Source organism: Jaculus jaculus, chromosome 3, assembly GCF_020740685.1.
Source record: "Jaculus jaculus isolate mJacJac1 chromosome 3, mJacJac1.mat.Y.cur, whole genome shotgun sequence".
Taxonomy (NCBI): Eukaryota; Metazoa; Chordata; class Mammalia; order Rodentia; family Dipodidae; genus Jaculus; species Jaculus jaculus.
In genome coordinates this window covers 114,747,474-114,767,285 of record NC_059104.1, presented here as the reverse complement: position 1 = coordinate 114,767,285, position 19,812 = coordinate 114,747,474, and the positions used below count along the sequence as shown (strand labels likewise).

At 41.8% G+C, this 19,812-nt stretch overlaps 1 protein-coding gene across 8 annotated transcripts in view; it reads left to right on the top strand.

The window, feature by feature from the left end:
* Positions 1-19,812, top strand: part of Yap1 (Yes1 associated transcriptional regulator) — a 116,583-nt gene that overhangs the window by 89,125 nt on the left and 7,646 nt on the right. For 2 of the 8 annotated variants that reach the window (XM_045145335.1, XM_004661911.3), the window contains 3 exons: positions 789-970; positions 4,014-4,061; positions 15,400-15,530. In XM_045145335.1, the coding sequence (XP_045001270.1) occupies positions 789-970; positions 4,014-4,061; positions 15,400-15,530 (361 nt within the window). Of the gene's footprint in view, positions 1-788; positions 983-4,013; positions 4,062-15,399; positions 15,531-19,812 lie in introns of all 8 variants that reach the window. The other 6 variants (XM_045145334.1, XM_045145330.1, XM_045145337.1 and 3 more) reach the window with 3 other exon arrangements.

The window sequence follows — 19,812 nt, the reverse complement described above, 5'->3', positions numbered from 1 at the left end:
GAGCTGTGTCCTGTATTTAGCCCTGTGTCATCATTCTCATTTGACCTGCACATTGTCGTTAGTCTACAACTTGATGGGTATTGTATCAGTAACAGAAATTTACTAGTGTAAAGATGCAGCCTCTTTCTAACCTTCAAATGGGGTCTTATACAAAAAACAGTGACCAGTAGTTCACTGAGGGAACAATGGTGTTGAGTGAGACAAGTCCGGGTGTTTGTAGGATCTCTTGATCATACTGCTTTATTGGGGGATTGATTGTTGTCATGAAATTTCCTGCTCAGAATTCTCTGTCATTTTGGGTGCATATTTTTATAATACATAATATTCATAATTATTCAACTATAGTCACATTTTGGCACCTTCAGAGTGTCTTGGCCTCAATTTGTTTTCTCTGGAGCTGCCCATTTGTTTTTACTTCTATCTTGTAACAATGGTGATGGTGGGACAGAAAGTCATTAAGTAGTTTTCCCAAAGGACCCAGGTTACATTCCCTAGTACCCATGTAAAACTAGATGTACAAGGTGAGGCATACATCTGCAGTTTGTTTGTGCAGTGGCTGGAGGGCCCGGAGTACCTCTCCACACCCCCCCCCCCATACATAAATAAGTGAAAAGTTCTTAGAGGTGATGCTGATAACTTGTGTTATCATACACTCTTGGTGGGTCCTTGGGGCTATTTCTAGTGGAGCTACCGAAAGAGCTACATTGAATCTCAGGTGCTTTTGAATACCATCTTAACTAGTATTTTTTGCACAGATTTTTTTTGTTGTTGTTACTGTTTCATTTCAGCCATGAACCAACGGATCAGCCAGAGCGCTCCGGTGAAACAGCCACCACCCCTGGCTCCCCAGAGCCCGCAGGGTGGCGTCATGGGTGGGGGCAGCTCCAACCAGCAGCAGCAGATGCGGCTGCAGCAGCTGCAAATGGAGAAAGAGAGACTGCGATTGAAACAGCAGGAATTGCTGCGGCAGGTGAGGCCCCAGGTTAGAATCCAGCCTTCCTCTTTTGGGGATGTCTTTTCCTATGTGAACTTGGTGTGTTTCATTGTAGCCTAGGTCAGTTACAGAGGATTGTTGTCCTTATATGATTAAGGTGACATTGAAACATTCTATCCCGTCTGTCCTTGTCTTATTTTTGATTGGCCTTTGATCACATGGGTTGTAACTTGTGATCTGGTATGAAGAGCTGTTGGAAGCTGGGCATGGTGGTGCAGACCTTTAATCTGAACACTTGGGAGGCAAACACAGAAGAACTGCTGTGAGTTTGAAGCCACCCTGAGACACTAACATAATGAATTCCAGGTCAGCCTGGACTGGAGTGAGACGCTACCTTAAAAAACAAACAAGAACAAAAAAAGCTGTTGGAGCCAGGCATAATGGTACCCACCTTTGATCCCAGTATTTGGGAGGCAGATGGAGGAGAATCAAGGCTACTAGTCTGTGCTATATCCATAAAACCTTGTCTCAAAGATAAGAAAAAAAATATATTTTCCAAAAGGTCATTACAGTCGAACAGAAATCAGAGGAAACAAGAATGCTTTTCAGATGTACCTGGTATTGTGGTCACTGTTGCTGAGGATTTCCCAAATGGACGAGCTGGGGTTTTAGCTGGAGGAGCACGTCTCTCACTTTCAGCGGGTTGCTTGTTTGTTGGGCCGTATGCCAACGTGATTCTTGAATGGCGGTTGTGTTTCAGAATCGCTAGATGTAGCAATTCTCATTTAAAACAATACACATTACTCACAAATTCAGAAGATCGCTGTGTGACTTAGAAATGTCTGTTCGTGGGTGTTTTTTCATGTTAAGGGTGGGATGGACCTGACAACGAGGGCTATCATACCCTTTATGACCATTATTGGGGTGTTTTTTTTTGGTCCCCCAAGAAATAAAACACTGGTCTTTCGGCTATGTAAAAACACATAATTGCTCATCTCAAAATTAGGTTTTTGCGTTGGTGATATAGCTTAGTGGCAGAGCACTTGGATATCATATATGAATTCCCTGGATTCAAAAGGATCCCACTACTCACCCAAAAGAGTTGTTTTTAATTTTTGGTTTATTGTGTTCAGATATTTAAGATACTATTTGCATACTGGGGATTTGGTCTTAGGTTGGGCGTATAGAACTGTCCAAATTTTTATGTGACTATTTTAAGAGATAGGATGGCAGAGATTGCAGTGAAGTGCAGGAGAACTGCATACCCTGGAAATGAGAATCTCCTTGTCCCTTTTTCTCTAGCTTTCTCCTATGGGTGTAAAATAACCAAGTAACTTTGTTCTCCCCACCTCCAAAATAATTATGTTCACAAACATAAAATGCACATATCTAAACCATTTCCCTTCCAAATCATAGCTTACTATGCATATTTAAAGTCAGTTATCAAGGCAGGGAAGATGGCTCAGTAGGTAAAGTGCTTGCTCCTCAATGTGGCATAGCTTTTTCAATCCCCAGACCCCACATGAAAAGCTTCTGTGATCCCAGTACGCTAATAGCAAGACGGGAGGTGGAGATAGGAGAGGTCCACAAGTGAGAATCCAGAGATAAACCCTCCCTCAAATGAGGTGAGCAGGCAGTGGCCAACCTGAAATTTAGCTCACCCTCTCTTTACATTTGCACCTGCTTTCACACACACACACATAAGCAAATGAATAAATAAGTCATTATTTTTATTTTAAAAATTCAGTTATATATATTACATTTCTGTTACCAGATGTAGACCTCTAAAGATAGGCAATTTGGGGTTTTTAAAAGCGTCATTTGAGTGTTGAAAATACATGAACTCGTCGTCTCAGAACTCTGATTCGGGTGTTAGGAGTTGATACCTGAAGGAGTGATTAAGCATTGCGCTCACAGCCAGCCATCCTTAAACTGTTGTGCTCTGTCATGATGTGCCCATGTAGTCCAAGAAGTGTGGCTGGCATTAAAGGTGAGCGCTGGCAGAGTAAGCTTGTTCCAGCAGATGCCATGAGGAAACGGTATTCAAAGACTGACTGTCATGAAAGGTGCAGAGGGGCGGCTTAATAACACGTACTACTGTTCCTTTGAGACTTCCCAGCCAAGTGCATGAAAGAAAGGTGTTTGTCACTTATGTAAAACTGCTCTGTCCAAACAAGGTAACACCACCACTGAGAATTCATTTTGTCTATTAAGAGTAAATAAAACAGTGTAAAAATCTGTTAGCTCAGGCTGTTCTTATTGTCCTCATTTTGTGGTGACGGAAGACTGTACTCTTAAGTAAAATGCAAGTCTCAATTTTGCATGCATGAGGGTCTCAAAAATCAAGAAAGTTTTTAGATTCAAAGGGGTGTTTGATCATGTCAAAAACTTGCTGTTCTCGGTGATGATTTTTGAAGTTCAGAAATGGGCTGTTTGCCAATTGTGTTGTTGCCTGGCTTCTGGTGGGCAAAATGCTACTACTTATAAAATTCTTCTTTCCAAAGAATTTTTCTAAATTCTAGTCCTTCTTACTCTGGGTGACGGGCCCTGGAGAGATAGCTTTACCTCCTTTAAAAGGTGATCTCTTGTTACTTTCTTTCCTACCTGCTGTATAGTCTTACTTTGAAGGACAGGTCTGCTCTATTCTCTTGCTAATGGGACTAAAAGGATTTTTTGTTTTGTTTTAGCAATTAGTATAAATAAAATATATCCAAGTCCTTCAGCTTCCCTTGAACTTCTTCTCCCTGAAGTTGTCTTACTGCTAAGACATCAAACATTAATTTTACCCACTTCATTTAATACAGAAGCATAGAACCTACCTGACTGCTAATCTGTTTTTGTCTTGGTCCTGACACCTCCAGTCTTGCTGTCCTATCCTCGGTGCTATTAAATCTCTTGAGGGTTCAGTTTTACAACCTGGTGACTCCACTGGCTCCTGTCTTCCTCGGCCTGCTGCTTCTTGGGAAGCTTGGGAATTCTGTGCTATGGTGAGATGTCTGGATACAGTTTGTAAGTCAGCCTACACAGCCAAACCATGTGGCTTAAAGTAATTTTTATCCGTCTTATTTTTCACTCTTAGGCAATGCGGAATATCAATCCCAGCACAGCCAATTCTCCAAAATGTCAGGTAGGCTCTTATATGATGTTTTAGCATTGGGGGAAAAAGATACTAAATTAGGGAAGAGAGACACCGTGTTCCAGGGTCCTGTCCTCACTGGAGATGAGCCAAAGTATATAAATGAGTCATCTTTCTGCTAAGACACTTAACCTTACCTTTCTAAGAGAGCATGGCCTGTTTGCCCTTGCACATTCCTTCCAGGGAGGATCTAGTATTCTCTGGGAATCTGTAGCTTTTCCTGTTCTATATTGAAAATGGTATCCACAGAATGTGTCTTATTTTCATTTTAGTAGCTCAAAATGGTCTCTCTCTCTCTCTTTTTTTTTTTCTGCTTTAAAAAATTAGTAAACTGAACCATAGTAAAAGAAAGTGGAATTTATTTATATTCTGGGGCATACTAGTTTTAGAAACCGTTTTAAGTCATACTATAAAGAGAAGAATAAGTCGCTCTGGCAGACTTACTAAAAGAGGAATATCAAAACAGTCAGAAGGCCTACTTCAGGACTTGTTGACTTTCATCGCTGTTTCTCCTGCTGACCTCCAGGGCACACTGCTTACAAGAGCATCAGATGGGGATGGGAGGTTGGCGGCCGTCTTTCCTTCCTAACACGGACTCCTGTCTTGAGCAGTCTCATCTAGAAACCAGAGATTCTGTGTCTGTGGTAATTAAGATTTAAAAAACTTATGATTCAGAGGATTAGTGTTCTCTTGGGGGCAGAAACTGCCACAAAGCACCTTATAGTCTTTTCCTTTTCATTTTTTGCTCTTTCCCTCCCTCCCCGCCTCTTTTCTTTCCTAGAGTCTCACTTAGCCCAAGCTAGCATCAAACTTCATGTGATTCTACTGTTTCAGCCTCCTGAGTGCTGGGATTGATTTTTAGTCATGTGCTGCCACACCCTGAGCCTAACACCTTTTCTGTGTAGCTCCATTTGTACCAGTCAAGTGAACATGTTGTTTTGGAATTTGCTATGAAAGTGGAAATTGGCAGTGTCACTCACCTTGGAGGGCACTGAGTAGCTTGTCCATTGGAGTACCTACTGATAAAGTTGGATACTGAACTCAGAGACCTGTTAACTTTGTAAGAGTGAAACTCTTCATTTGTCCCATAAATGCCTGCATGTAATCAAAAGACCAAGTAAGAGAATAGCAAATGGTCTCCACTGACGTAGAAGGTGGTCATTCTTAAGATAGGGACAGGAATACATCTGACTTTGAAAGGCAAGATAGCGTTGGATCTTACAAAATGAAAACAGTTTTTCCTGTTTTTGTTTTTGTTTTTTCCCCTCTGAAGTATGTCTGCAAGGAGGTTTCTATTAGTGACACTTGAAATAGAAACTAACATAGGAGACTTCAAACTGAGGTTTGGATTTGCATAATTCTTGTCAACCAAAAATGGATGCTGACAGTCTCTCATTCATACATTTTACACCTTAAATCTGGCAAGTAAATGTTTTGGGGACTTCATTTCATTCTTAAATAGAAAAATAGTTGCTGTATTAAAGTTATCAGCAATTCTTGTTTGCTTGTTTTTTGGGTTTTGAGACAGGATCTTGCTCCATAGTCCAGGCTGGCCTGGAATTTGTGATGATTCTCCTGCCTCACTCTCTTGGTCCTCCTTATAGCTGTGAGTCTCCATGCCTGGCTTGATACTTTAAGATTTAGGAAAGAGAGCCTTGAGTTGGCTGTGCAGCTCAGTGGTAGAGCACATGTTTAGCACAAGGCAATATTCCTCCCCTCCCTATCAAAAAAAAATGTGACTTGTAAATAATTTTTAAAGGTGTTAAAATTCATTTCTTAAGTTTGTATATTCCAAAGGGGGGAAAGCAACCTGAAAGAGCTAGGTTTGAAATTTTCACTGCATATACTAGAGTTAAAAATATAGCTTGCTGCTGGGTATAGTAATGGTTTTCATCAGTTTAATTAGCATGTGTTAATTACAAGAAGAATGGTTTTTTTATGACATTCTTAAACTTGTATATCATGAATTGTGGTTGTATTTACCCCTCACCCACTCCTGTCAGTTTTTGTGCGTAAGTTTGGTGAGCAGTGGACAGCCTTGTATAAATCTGATTGGACAAAGGGGCATGGCCAGTGGTAATGGACTTGAGAGGCAATTCTGACTGCCCAAGTTCAATGGTGGCCTCTCCCGACAGTGTTTCCTGGGCATAGGGCAGGACCCCGTATGGAGTGAACTCTTACCTGTCAGAGTAGCTCAGAAAAAGTCATGTGTGGAATGTCTGGTTCTGGCTAGAGGTGATACTGCTAGGTGTTATGTTTGGCTTGGGGAGAAGGGTTCTATCTGCTCTGTCTTTCCTTGGAGAAAGGGAGTTCTAGTGTCCGGCCTGCCTTTGAGGAGAAAGGAAACACAAGGAAATCAGAGGATGGGCTGCCGAGACGCTTCCCTTGTCTCCAGTTCGCCAGAGCACCATGCTTTCGGGCGTTAGTGCTGAACTTCAACAATGCCAGGAAGGGGCGTTCAAGTGGGGTGTATCAGAGCAATCAAGAGTCAGAGAATACCTTGCAATGTGTGTAAAGACCATAACTCAGTCTTGGAAATGTTCTTCAAAGTGGTTATTGTGTTTGGTTTTACTTTTCTAAATATTAGTCCTATTAATACATAACATTGAAATCTGTGTCACCTCATATACTAGGATGTCAGAAACTACAAAACTTGATTGTGTATTTTTTTTTCCCTTTCTTCCTTTTTCTTTCTTTAATTGACCAGGGTCTAAGCTTTGTAGCTCTGGCTGTCCTAGAATGTGCTATGTAGACCACACTGTCTTTGAACTCTCAGCAATCCTCCTCATTCTGCCTCGTGCACCATCACACCTGAACTTTCAGAGCTTTTTTGAGTTACTAAATTCACAAGCTGTCTTTTAATACTTTGATAGGATTAGCAAGTTGTGCTGTGTTCTAGAGTTTTGTAGTCATTCACACTAATGTCACTTGAGTAAGGTTAATGAAAAATCTCAAAAGTATGTGACTCGATCATGCTGAAATGTATACTTTGAAAGTTTGAACCTTTAAAGGCATTTTTATATCTATGCAAGTAATTATGGTAATTTTCACCTTAATTTAATATAATTTGTTCAAAGCATTTGGGGGCAAATTTGTCACATGACATCTTCAAATTTTAATTTCATTTCAATAATTAACCATTTATATGTTTCAAAGGCAATTTCTATTTTCAGATGAAACATTTTAGAGAGACTCCCAGTTTTCTGTCAGATTATTCTTACACATCAGTGCTGCTTTGTAACTTGGAGATTCCTTTGGAGTGCGAGGGTTTAGGAATCACATTCCAGTTCCACCTCAAGGTGTTGAGAGAACCACTCTGAGGAAAGGTAGTCTTCTGCTATGAACATTTTTGCCCACTCTTCTGTGTCAAAGAGTGTGGGACTTAGTATCTGGATCCCTGATTCTTATGTCTGCCTGGCTTACGGTGTTGGTCAGTAGCTTCTTACAAATTCTGGGTGAGCTGCTCTTTTGTCCATGAGAATCTTGCTCACCTTCCTTCCCACTTACCAATTAAGCTTCTACATTTTCCCCCAGTAAATCCTAGGTCAAGACACACCCCAAAGTGTCTTCATCAAGATTCTTTTTTTTGTTTGTTTTTTTTTTTTGTTTTTTGTTTTTCGAGGTAGGGTCTCACTCTGGTCCAGGCTGACCTGGAATTAACTCTGTAGTCTCACGGTGGCCTTGAACTCACGGCGATCCTCCTACCTCTGCCTCCCGAGTGCTGGGATTAAAGGCGTGCGCCACCACGCCCGGCTTCATCAAGATTCTTGATAGAATTCTTCTTAGAACTTATAGGATCGGTAATGTGTGTTATGAATACTGTCACATTGCTATCGTACTGGCACTAATAGCTGTTCATCCCAGCTACTTGGTTGTTAATGTGTGGTTAACCATAGCATTACTGTTAAGGACACTGGGCTGTTGTAGTGAAGAGGCTCAGACATTCAGTTTTAGGCAGAGGAAAATAATACCATTGCTCAGAGCCATGTGATAACAATTGCCAAAGACCTTTTTCCTACTGTGAACATAGTAGTGGCAAAGAATTTTGCTTTTATCCCTACAAACTGTCTTTCATATTGGCAGATAGTAGAAAAGCAATTTCAAGATCCTTTTAGCACTTTTTCCAACATTATTATTCTTCTCTTTGAAGTACTAATTTTGAATAAATCCTGGATTCGTTAGGATGTTTTATTTTTGGTGGGTATGTCAAAGTTTTGTGTTAAAAGGGAAGGGGGAAAGCTGGTTATAGTGGTACATGCCAGAAATGGCAGCATTGGCCTGTGAATCCCAGCACTTGGGAGGCAGAGGTGAAGGATCACTGCAAATTCAAGGCCAGCCAGGGCACAGAGTAAGACCTCCCCCCACACTCACAAAGGAGCGGGTCGTTGGGCTCACACCCTTGCACACACATAAGTGGTTACTTCATGCGTTTAATTAAGTAAAATTGCCTCTTAGGTGAGTGGTGCCATAAGTGGTGGTAGTTAGGTAGTTGTTTGATGTGGTAGTTCTGTTTTCTCTTTTGCTTTGCCAGTTCTGGAATCCAACCCACGACTTTATACAGTCAAGCAAGTACTTCGCCACTGAGTTCCATCTCCAGCCATGTATGGTGGTGTTAACTTTGAGACACAAATTGCCAAAAACACAATTCCAGACCTCTGTCAGAAATACTTTTGGATTTCTTTCTCTCTTCCTCCCTCCCTACCTCCCTCCTTCCTTTCTTCCCTCCTTCCTTCTTTCCTTTCTTGAGGTAGTGTCTCACTGTAGTCCAGGCTGACCTGGAATTCACTATGTAGTCTCAGGGTGGCCTTGAACTCATGGTGATCCTCCTTCCTCTGCCTCCTGAGTGAGTGCTGGGATTAAAGTCGTGCACCACCACACCTGGCCTAGTTTTGAATTTCAGGATAGTGCAAGGAATGCTGAACTGAACTGTTTGGGGCTATCTTTAAAAAAATATTTTCATTTATTTATTTATTTATGATAGAGACAGAGAGACCAAGACTGAGTGTGTGTGTGAGAAAGAGAGAGAGAATATGAGTACGGGCACATCAGGGCCTCCTGCTACTGTTTGAACTCCAGACAGAAGTACCACATTGTGCGTATGGCTTTATGTGAGTACTGAGGACTCTAACCCAGGCTGTCACACCTTGCAAGCAAGCACTTTTAACTGCTGAGCCATCTCTGTAGCCTGGAAAAGGTTTTAAAAATGGTTTTTGTTTGTTGTCTTAAATCAGCTCCCCTAACATATTTGTTTTGCTGTTTTTTAAAAAATAATTTTGTTTGTTTATTCATTTGAGAGAAAGCGCACAAGTGACAGTGAGAGAGAATGGGCACGCCAGGACTCCTGGCCACTGTAAACAAACTCCAGGTGAATGTACCATCTGGCTTATGGGGGTACTGGGGAATGGAAGCTGGGTCCTTAGGCATCACAGGCAAACGCCTTAACCACTAAGCCGTCTCTCCAGTCTGCAATTTGATTTTTTTCTTCCAAGGTAGGGTCTCATTCTAGTTCAGGCTGACCTGGAATTTGCTATGTAGTCTCAGGCTGGCCTTGAACTCCTGGCAATCCTCCTACCTCTGCCTCCCAAGTGCTGGGATTAAAGGTGTGCGCCACCATGCCTGGCTCCAATTTGAATTTTGTAATCCAAAAATTTATTCCATATAAACAATGCATTTTAAAAAGTTTGTGTCTGTGTATATCCTGGCACAGTAATTTTAACACAACACATTGTGGGGGAGGAGGTCAAGGAGGGCCTTCCTCTTGTGCTGAGCCCTGAGCTTGATCCACAGCACTAGAAACAAAATCATTGCTGAAAATTTCTGCTTGAATGTGAACATGACTTTCTAATTGTGTAAGTCTGCCGTGGCTGATACAGAAATAAGCCTTGGATTGCCTACAAAACTGATTTGAGTTGAAACATTTTATGTTGAAAGTTGCATCTTTCTCTAAGGAGTTTTGGGATTATTTTATCCTGAACAAATGCCTAAAATTAGTCTACTGAGCTAAAAATACAAGTTTGCTATTTTCCCAAAGGTAGTTGACAGTCTTTCAAAAAGTAGAGAAATAAGCAAGTTTTAGGAAATCTGGCCAGAACCTGGTTGTGGTTCTGCTCTCATTTCAAAGGTCAAATAGTTATTCTAGAGCATTCGATTTTTTTTTTTCTAAATGAAGTATTTTTAGCTCATTTTCTTCTGTAATGATACAAAAATGCAGTGGCATTTCCCATTGAGCCTGTAAATCTCATTTAATCTGGAAGCTGTTTGGAGTCAGTTCAGCACTGAATAAAGCCATGGCCCGACATAGTAGGCAGTTCATAAATGGCTTGCCTGCTTTACATAATGCACCTTCATGGAACCAGGGCCCACCAGAAGCTGCCTCTATTTCTGCCCTCATTTAAATAGCAGTGAAATTTCACATAGGATAAAAAAGACTTGATGATGGGGCTTGGTGTTGGACCACTTGTCTACATGTGCCAGACATTGGGTTTGAATCTCCTTATCAAACACTGAAGAAGAACACAGCATTTTGACTCCTAATAAGTTGAAAAATAAAGAAAACAGGGCTGGAGAGATAGCCTTCCTGTAGTAGAATATTAACAGCCAAAATATCAATTGCAGATTTAACATGAGCTCTTAGGGATGGGGCTAAATGGAGAAGAGTGCATGTCACATGGTTCTGCTTACATGGAGATGGATACTTTGCCAACTAACCTGGCATGGCAAACAGGGATACTTGTTTTCTGAAGGTACTACCAAGGAAGCTGAAAAGTGGGAGAAAACTTGAGAGTTAAATATTTTGATTGTAGTGAGTTTCAGAATTGGGTATAATTAAAGCTCATCAAATTCTGCAGCTTATGTGTAAGTTATGACGTGAATTATCTCATTAAATCTGTTAAAATCACCTAGGCAGCTGCTGGGCATGGTGGTGTACACCTTTAATCCCAGCACTCAGGAGGCAAAGGTAGGAGAATCACCATGAGTTCAAGGACACTCTGAGACTATATAGTGAATTGCAGGTCAGCCTAGGCTAGAGTGAGACCCTACCTAAAAACAACAACAGCAAAATAATTAGGAGAAAGAGTCTGTTGATGGCTTTATAAAACAACATCCATAAAAAAACAACATCCATAAAAATCATTAAAAAAAAAAAACCTGGATTGGTGCTGTGTGCCTTTTATCCCAGCACTTGGGGGGCAGAAGTAGGATCACTGAGTTCAAAGCCACCCTGGGTTAGAGTGAGACCCTACCTACCTCACCCCCTCCCTCCTCCTGCCTTCCCCACAAATAAAAATCACTTATGAAGATAGGCATGGCAGTACATGCCTTTAATCCCAGCATTTGGGAGGCACATATAGGAGGATTGCTGTGAGTTCACAACCAATCTGGAGCTACAGACTGAGTTCCAGGTCAGCCTGGGCTAGAGTGAGCCCCAACCTCAAAACAACAAATTACTTATTAGGATCTAGGCCACAAGTCAGCAATCCCAACACTCAGGACACTGAGGCAGGTAGATTACAAATATGAAGACAATTTTGTCTACATAGTGAAACCCTTTCTCAGAAATCAATGAATGAAACTGGAGATGTAGCTCAGTTAGTAGAGTTCCTGCCTAACATACCTAAGCCACCCTAAGTTTAATCCCCAGCATGTCTGTGGAGGCCTTGGGCTAGACAGGAGAAAAAAAAGGGGGGGGGGTAAAAGGTCCTTATTTGTGTTTAGAGGCATAATCCTGAAGTTACCTATGTTACTTCTGTTCACATCCTGTTGGACAGAACATAGTCTCCTGATCATCCCATTTGTAAGGAAGTATGGGGAATGGATGGAACTTAGAATTTCTTTTTCTTTTGGGGGGGGGGTTTTGTTTATTTTTGTTGTTGTTGATGGTTTTTTGGTTTTGAAGGTAGAGTTTCGCTCTATCTCAGGCTGACCTGGAAGTCACTATGTACTCTCAGGGTGGCCTTGAAATCATGCCAGTCCTTCTACCTCTGCCTCCCGAATGCTGGGATTAAAGGTGTGAGCCACCATACCCAGCTACAGAACTTCTTTTTCTTTTTTCCCCCTGAGGTATGGTCTCACTTTAACCCAGGCTGACCTCAAACTCACAAGTGATCCTTCTACCTCTGCCTCCTGAGACTAAAGGCATGCCCACCACGCCCAGCAGCAAAGGGCAGAAGAAGTTATAAAGATGGGAGAGTGAATGAAGATGCTATTGAGGGGACTAGGAAGAGGTGTAATGGGCCCAGACAAAGCTGAAGACCTTTAGTTTGTAATGATTTCATCCTGGCTAGTTGTATGGTCCCCTAGCTCAGCATTTCTCAACAATCTTAGCATCAAAATGAAATGAGCACATTTTAGCAATGATTGAAAATAACATTAGCTGGGCAAGGGAAAATTGTGTGTATATCAGAAATCTGAAATGTGCTTTGTGTATTTGTCCATGAGTTCAAGTTCTTAGAGAAGGGGCAGAAAAATAAGAAACCAGAATAGAATCAGGGGATGGACTACTTACTCTAGCAGTAGATGGGTTTGGAATATCTGATTTTAAAGAGCTGATAAGAGTCCAGGAACAGAGAGGAAGAAAACTGGTCAGAAAGGTGAAATGCAGGCAGGAGAGATGGCTTAGAAGTTAAGGCACTTGCCAGCAAAGCCAAGGGACCAGGTTTGAGTCCCATGTAAGCCAGATGAACAGCATAGAGCATGCATCTGGAGCTGTACACAATGGCTAGAGGCTCTGGTGCACCTCTTCTCTCCCTCCCTCTCACACATAAAGATGCATGTAAGGTTTCTGGGAGAGAAATTTCTAAGCCAATTCCAGGGTGTGACTAAAAGTTCATAAGCAAGTTACAGTCATGTAGTTGTCAGCCATGTTGCAGTTTAAAGGAGATCCCCTGAATTATGTGGGTTTTGTGTATGGCTGATGATTACAGTTGGGAAAAAGTAAAACCCTGATTGTTGTCCCAAAAACCATGACTCAGGTTTGCAAGGTGGTTTACCTTGGTGTCCATGCATATGAGTGATGGAGGGAGGTTGGAAATGTAGGTATATTGAAGAAGATTGCATAAGGTAAACTTGAGATGGCAAGAGGCCCTGAGCCAGGCTCCCAAACCTGCCGTGTGTAGGGTGGAGAAACAGAGAGAGAAGTTGAGTACAGGAAGCAGATGACCCCTTTGGATTTACCTGAGTCCTTGGAGCCCTTCTAGGAGTAATGGGCTTTTAAAAATGTGTAACAAAAATGAAAACTTGAGGATTAAAAGGATTTTTTAAAAATATTTATTGATTTGCAAGTGGGGTAGGGGAAATGGGCATGTTAGGACCTCTAGCCACTGCAAACGAACTCCAGTTGCATGTGCCACTTTGTGCATCTGGCTCTATGTGAGTACTGGGGAATTGAACCTGGGTCCTTTGCCTATGCAGACAAGTGCCTTAACAGCTAAGCCATCTTTCCAGCCAAATTTTATTGTTGTCATAAAGAAGGCCATTATTTTATATGCTATTTTCACATATATGTGTCATTTACTTTGCATACATGCACCCACAGTATCCACCTCAGCTGGTTTTTCCCAAATAATCTCCCTTCTACTTTGTTCTGTGAACGTACTATGCATGCATATATTTTGTGTCTGCATGCATGTGAGAGAGAAGAGGGGTGGGGGAGAAAATGGTGAATCATGGTTTCTAGCCACTACAAATGAACTCCAGACACATGTGCCACCTTGTGCATCTGGCTTTACATGGATACTGAGAATTTGAACTCAGGCCATTAGCCTCCCCCCCCCCTTTTTTTTTAAAGGAAATTGCCTGCCAGTTTCCATAGAAGCTGCACTGATTTACATTTCCTCATTCCTACCCTTGTAGCATTTTATGTTGTTTGTTTTCCTTTTTTTTTTTAATCAGTTTTATTTATTTGAGAGTGACAGAGAGAGAGAAAGAGGGAGAATGGGCTTTCAGCCACTGCAGATGAACTCCAGACGCATGTGCCCCCTTGTGCGTCTGGCTAACGTGGGTCCTGGGGAATCGAGCCTCAAACTGGGGTCCTTAGGCATCATAGGCAAGCGTTTAACCGCTAAGCCATCTCTCCACCCCTTGTTTGTTTTCTTGATAGCCATTTTGACTGGGTAAGATGGAATCCCAATGTAGCTTTGATTTGTATTTCTCACTTATTTTCATTGGTTGAAGAATGAAAAGGAATTTTACTGGTATAGTTGTCAAAACATCAAAATATAATATGACATGTTCTTTATCATATGAAGAGCTCTAGAAGACTGTCTTAAAGCTGCCATAAGGTTGAAACTATGAGCATAAGAGGTATTTCAAGATATTTGAAAACAAACCATGTTAAGAAAATACCCAGACCTTCTGAGTGATAAAAATATCAAAGCTATAATGAATACTGTTACATTGTATTACTATTAAAGAAGATGAATATTTTAAAATCAGAAATTACCAAAATTAAGATTTTTAATCAGCAAAACTTATAATATTGAATTTCTCATATGGCCCTCTGGCTAAGAAATTCTGGTTTAAAGGATGGAACATCTACTTGGATAGAAAGCAGGGTTGCCCTGGGAAGACCCTAATCTAGAAGTGGCAGTGAAGAGCTGGTAGGTTATTGCCATGGCCTTGACCATGTTTGGAACCAGAAGCAGCCCAGACCCTGAGCTTCCAAGTCTGGAGAGCTCTGCTGAGAGGTGACTGGATGAAGAAAGTTTACCCTATATTAAATATTGTAATGTGGCAGAGAAACTTTTGAGTTCATGCTCTTATTTCTGTACCCCCCACCTACTGCTCTGTGCCTGCTATAGGATGGAACACAACTCTGTCCAGGTCCTGATAGAAGAAACCTGAGGTCAGAGTGAGCCACTCCATAGCAGAGTGTAACCAGAGGTGGGGGTGGAGGGGAGGGTGGATGTTGTACAGTAAATCATCACATGTTCTTTCTATTCTTTATTTTTATTGCTGGCCCCACACACAAAGCGATGTGAGAGATGGTGAGTAATACAAACTCTTAAGAGTGACTTTTAAAGAGCAGACTTGCCATTCTACCCAAGGGAGATGTGTTTGAGTAGAGAGCAATGAGGTGAAATGCTGGAGCTAATTCTGCATGTTGTGGGGTTAATAGACCTAGGTAAGCTTTGGATGTGTGCATCCTAGTTCTTGGTCTGTAGAAATGTAGAGAAGAATTTGGTTATTCTGATCAGGAAATAGTTAACTTTAAAATGAGTGTTCATGTTTTTACCTCACTACTCAGGTGTGCATTTTACTTCATAAACTCTAGCAACCATTTATTAATCAGTGGATTGATTTTCTTTATATTTGTGTTTGTTTGTTTAAGGAGTTAGCTCTTCGTAGCCAGTTACCTACACTGGAGCAGGATGGAGGGACTCAGAATCCAGTCTCTTCTCCCGGGATGTCTCAGGAGCTGAGAACAATGACAACCAATAGCTCAGATCCCTTTCTTAACAGGTGGGTGTGAAGGCTACTGGCTGGTGTCTGAAAAGACCCTAGCTTTGCTCTGGTCTCGGTGCATGTTGTTGGTTTTTCAAACATCTGGGTGGGCCAAAATCACAGCTGTAAAGACATCTCTATGAAGTGGCAAGCACAGTCAAAGCTGAGGATTAAAGGCTGCCTCCTATAGTAGAAGGTGAACTGTGGAGACTTGTGGAAGGATCTTGGTCAAAGTCTCAACGTGTCTGCTTCTGCCTGACCTCTTCACTGAGGCTGCTCGCATTACAGAATCATGAAGGAACATGAGAGCGCTTTTCTGTGAAAACAAACGAATGGCATGTTAAGCTACTTAGGATTGTAGTGTAAGGATCACTGGCTGGGATTTTCCACATAGCTATTTACTGTAAGACCACATATTTTAAAAGTTCTGGTTTAGGATGATAAAATACAAGGCTGTGCCCCTTTGAAAAAATTTTAAAAAGAACTGGTGCTGGAGAGATGGCTTAGTGCATAGAGCTGGAGTGCCCATTGTTTGATCCCCAGACCCTATGTAAAAAAAACAAACAACAAAAAACCAGAAGCCATGGTAGCCTCTCATTCTCCGCACACTGATGCTGACAGCAAAATAGACGGGAGAATTTTCCAAGAGCTTGTGGCAAGCACAGCAAACACCTGAGCAAGATATGAGGTAGATAGGCAAAGGACCAACACAAATTTTCCTCTGACCTTCACACGTGCATCATGGCATCATGCACATGCCCTACTCACACACTTGGACACATTCACATGCACACAGACAAATGTTTTAGAAGTTAAATAGTGCTGAAGAATTGTCTCAGCAGTTAAGACACTTGCCTGCAAAGCCTAACAACCCAGATTTGATTCTCCAGTGCCCATGTAGAGCCAGATGCACAAATGGCATCTGGAGTTCATTTGTAGTGGCTGAAGGCCCTGGCACACCCATTCAATCTCTGTCTCTCTGCTGGCAAGTAAACGAATAAAATATTTTTTAAAGAAAGTTAAATAAATAAAGCTTTCACCGTAATGGCATTAAGTAAAATCACAACTTGATGCTTCTAAATGAGTTACCACAGTCCTTGCATTTCAGGCATTGTTAAATATAAACTGCTATGTTGAAAACTGCAACCTTGGGCTGGAGAGATGGCTTAGCGGTTAAGCGCTTGCCTGTGAAGCCTTAGGATCTCGGTTCAAGGCTCGATTCTCCAGGACCCACGTTAGCCAGATGCACAAGGGGGCGCACGCATCTGGAGTTCGGTTTGCAGTGGCTGGAGGCCCTGCCGTGCCCATTCTCTCTCTCTATCTGCCTCTTTCTTTCTCTCTCTCTCTCTGTTGCTCTCAAATAAGTAAAAAGAAGAAAAAAAAAAGAAAGAAAACTGCAAACTTGCTGGGCATGGTGACTCACACCTTTAACCCCAGCACTCAGGTGACAGAGATAGTAGGATTGCCATGAGACTACATACTGAATTCCCAGTCAGCCTGGGATAAAATGAGACCCTACCTCAAAAAACAACCACCACCACAACAACAAAAATAACAAGCTTCAAGCTTACAGCAGGTCCTGTCTTCATGTTTGGAAAGTCATTTTTTTAAAGAAATATTTATTGGGGCTGGAGAGATGGCTCTACAGTTAAGGTGATTGCCTGCAGCTTCTAACCACCCTAGTTTGATTCCCCAGTATCTGTATAAAGCCAGATATACAAAGTGATGCATGTATCTGAAGTTTTTGGTGGCTAGAGGCCTATTCTCATATTCCCTCTCTCTCTCCTCCCTCTTTCCCTCCCTCTTCTCTTCCCTGTGAGTATTTTCTAGGAAAGTGGGAAAGATCAGGTATACCAGGGTCTCCTGAGTCTATAAATGAACTCCACACCCATGTGTCTTTGTGCATCTGGCCATATGTGGGTACTGGGGAATTGAACCAAGATTAGTTGGCTTTGCAAACCAGGTGCCTTTAGCCTGTGAGCCTTTTCCCCAGTCGGAAAAAAAACAAAACAAAACATTTTTTAAGACTTTTTTTTTTTTTTTTTTTTGGCCAGGTGTGGTGCATGCCTTTAATATCAGCACTCAGGAGGTAGAAGGTAGGAGGATCGCCATGAGTTTGAGGATGCCTTGAGACTATATAGTGAGTTACAGGGTTGGTTACAGATCAGCCTGAGCTAGAGTGAAACCCTACCTCAAAAAAAAAAAAAAAAAGAAAGAAAGAAAGAAAGAAAAATTGGGCTGGGCATGGTGGTGCACACCTTTAATTCCAGCACTCCTGAGGCAGAGGTTGGAGGATCACTGTGAGTTCAGGCTCCCCTGAGACTACATAGTTAAATTTCAGATCAGCCTGGGGTAGAGTGAGACATTACTGTTTTTTTTTTTTTTTTTTTTTTTCAAAGATGATTGATTTTTGGTTTTTCAAGGTAGGGCCTCACTCTATCCTAGACTGACCTGGAATTCACTCTGTAATCCCAGACTGGCCTCTAACTCATGGCAATCCAAAGCCTCCTGAGCGGTGGGACTAAAGGCATGTACCACCACTCTAGGCCACAACATTATTTTTAAAAAGTTATTTTTCTATACACAGAATGTAAATCTCTGCCTAAAATTGAGTATATGTAGGTAAGCTTGTATAATTTTGACTTAAACTGAGGCTGATGAGAAAGGGTCATAGCACAAAATTTTTTTTTTCTTCCAGAAAAAAAAATTCTGAGTAATTCTAGTTCCTGTCTTACTGAAGGGTTATGTTAATCAAAATCAGACTTTTCAAAAGGCTGCCTAGCCTTCTGGCAGTCCTTTGTGAAAATACTAGAAACATTTATTGAGAAACCGGTGAAGTTTAGATTTATTTGTTGTGAACTGACAATGCATACATCCTTAGTGTCAAAGAGCAGACTCCTACATGGCTTCCTTGATTTCATGTCCTACCCCCAGTTTTTCTCTTTTCTTTTGAGACAAAGTCTTGACATGTAGCCCAGACTGGCCTTGAACTCAAAAGCCTCTTATTTCAGACTTCCAAGCCTTGGAGTCCCAGTGAGAGTACCCCAGTTTCTAAAGCACGTCCCTGACTAACATTGTTTTTCTTAAAAAAACAAAAACAAACAAAAAAAAACCTTACAAGCCAGGCGTGGTGGCACACACCTTTAATCCCAACCCTTGGGAGGCAGAGGTAGGAGGATTGCCGTGAGTTCGAGGCCACCCTTAGACTCCATTGTGAATTCCAGGTCAGCCTGGGCTAGAGTGAGACCCTACCTTGAAAATAAAAAATAAAAATAAAAATAAACTTGAAGAATAAAAAAGACTTGTGCTGGGAAGGTGGCTGAGCAGGTAAGAGCACTTGCTGCACACAAGCATGAGGACCTGAAAAGATCTGATTCAGCCTGACTTTGATTCCTCAGTACCCACATGAACAGCTGGGTGTGTCTACCCATGCTCATAACCCCAGTAAGGTGGGAAGCAAAAACTGGACATTCATGGCATTTACCAGTAAGCCACTCTTACTCCAGAAAAAGGTAGTGCCAGGTTCAGTGAGAGACTGACTCTATCTCAAGGAAACGTGCCATGGAACAAAATGGACCCAGCATTTTCTCCATGTGCAGACCACGACATAACACTCCTACACACTCAAACAATTTAAAAAGAAAAGAAAAAAGAAAGAAAAAGCCTGGATGTTTTCTTTGTTCTTTTTACTTGTTGAGTTACACCTTTTCCTTTAGCTCAGAGACTTGCCTGTCACTGACTCCATCACCTGTCTCTCTTTCAGTCCACTGGATTTCATGGCCAGTTCATTTCCCTCTCTGAAGCCTTTTTCCCTCTTTCTCCCTGAAGTTGTGAACACCCTAGCTTTGTCATTAACCTCTGTGTCCTCAGTCAGTCTGATGCCTGTCATGCAGTGGCAACCTCAGGGAGCTGAGGTCAGGGAGCTGAGGCCGGTCTATCCGCAGCACGACCCTGAGCCCTGGCCTTGGGAATGCTGTGGGCTTCTCCTGTGGTCTCTGAGAACCCCATATGAATCTGTAAATCCACCTCCTCTGTAATGAACTTAGATATCTGAGGTATGCCCTGGGTTTAGCAATAAGAACAGTGATTACAAGGATGGGGGTCCTTCTACCTCAAGAAAAAACAAACAATTGAGTGCCGTGCATGGTGGTACACACCTTTAATCCCAGCACTCTGGAGGCTGAGGTAGGAGGATTGCTGTGAGTTCATGGCCAGCCAGAGACACACAGTAAATTCTAGGTCAGCTTGGACTAGAGTGAGACCCTATCTCAAAAAATAAAAAAGCAGGCACACACACACA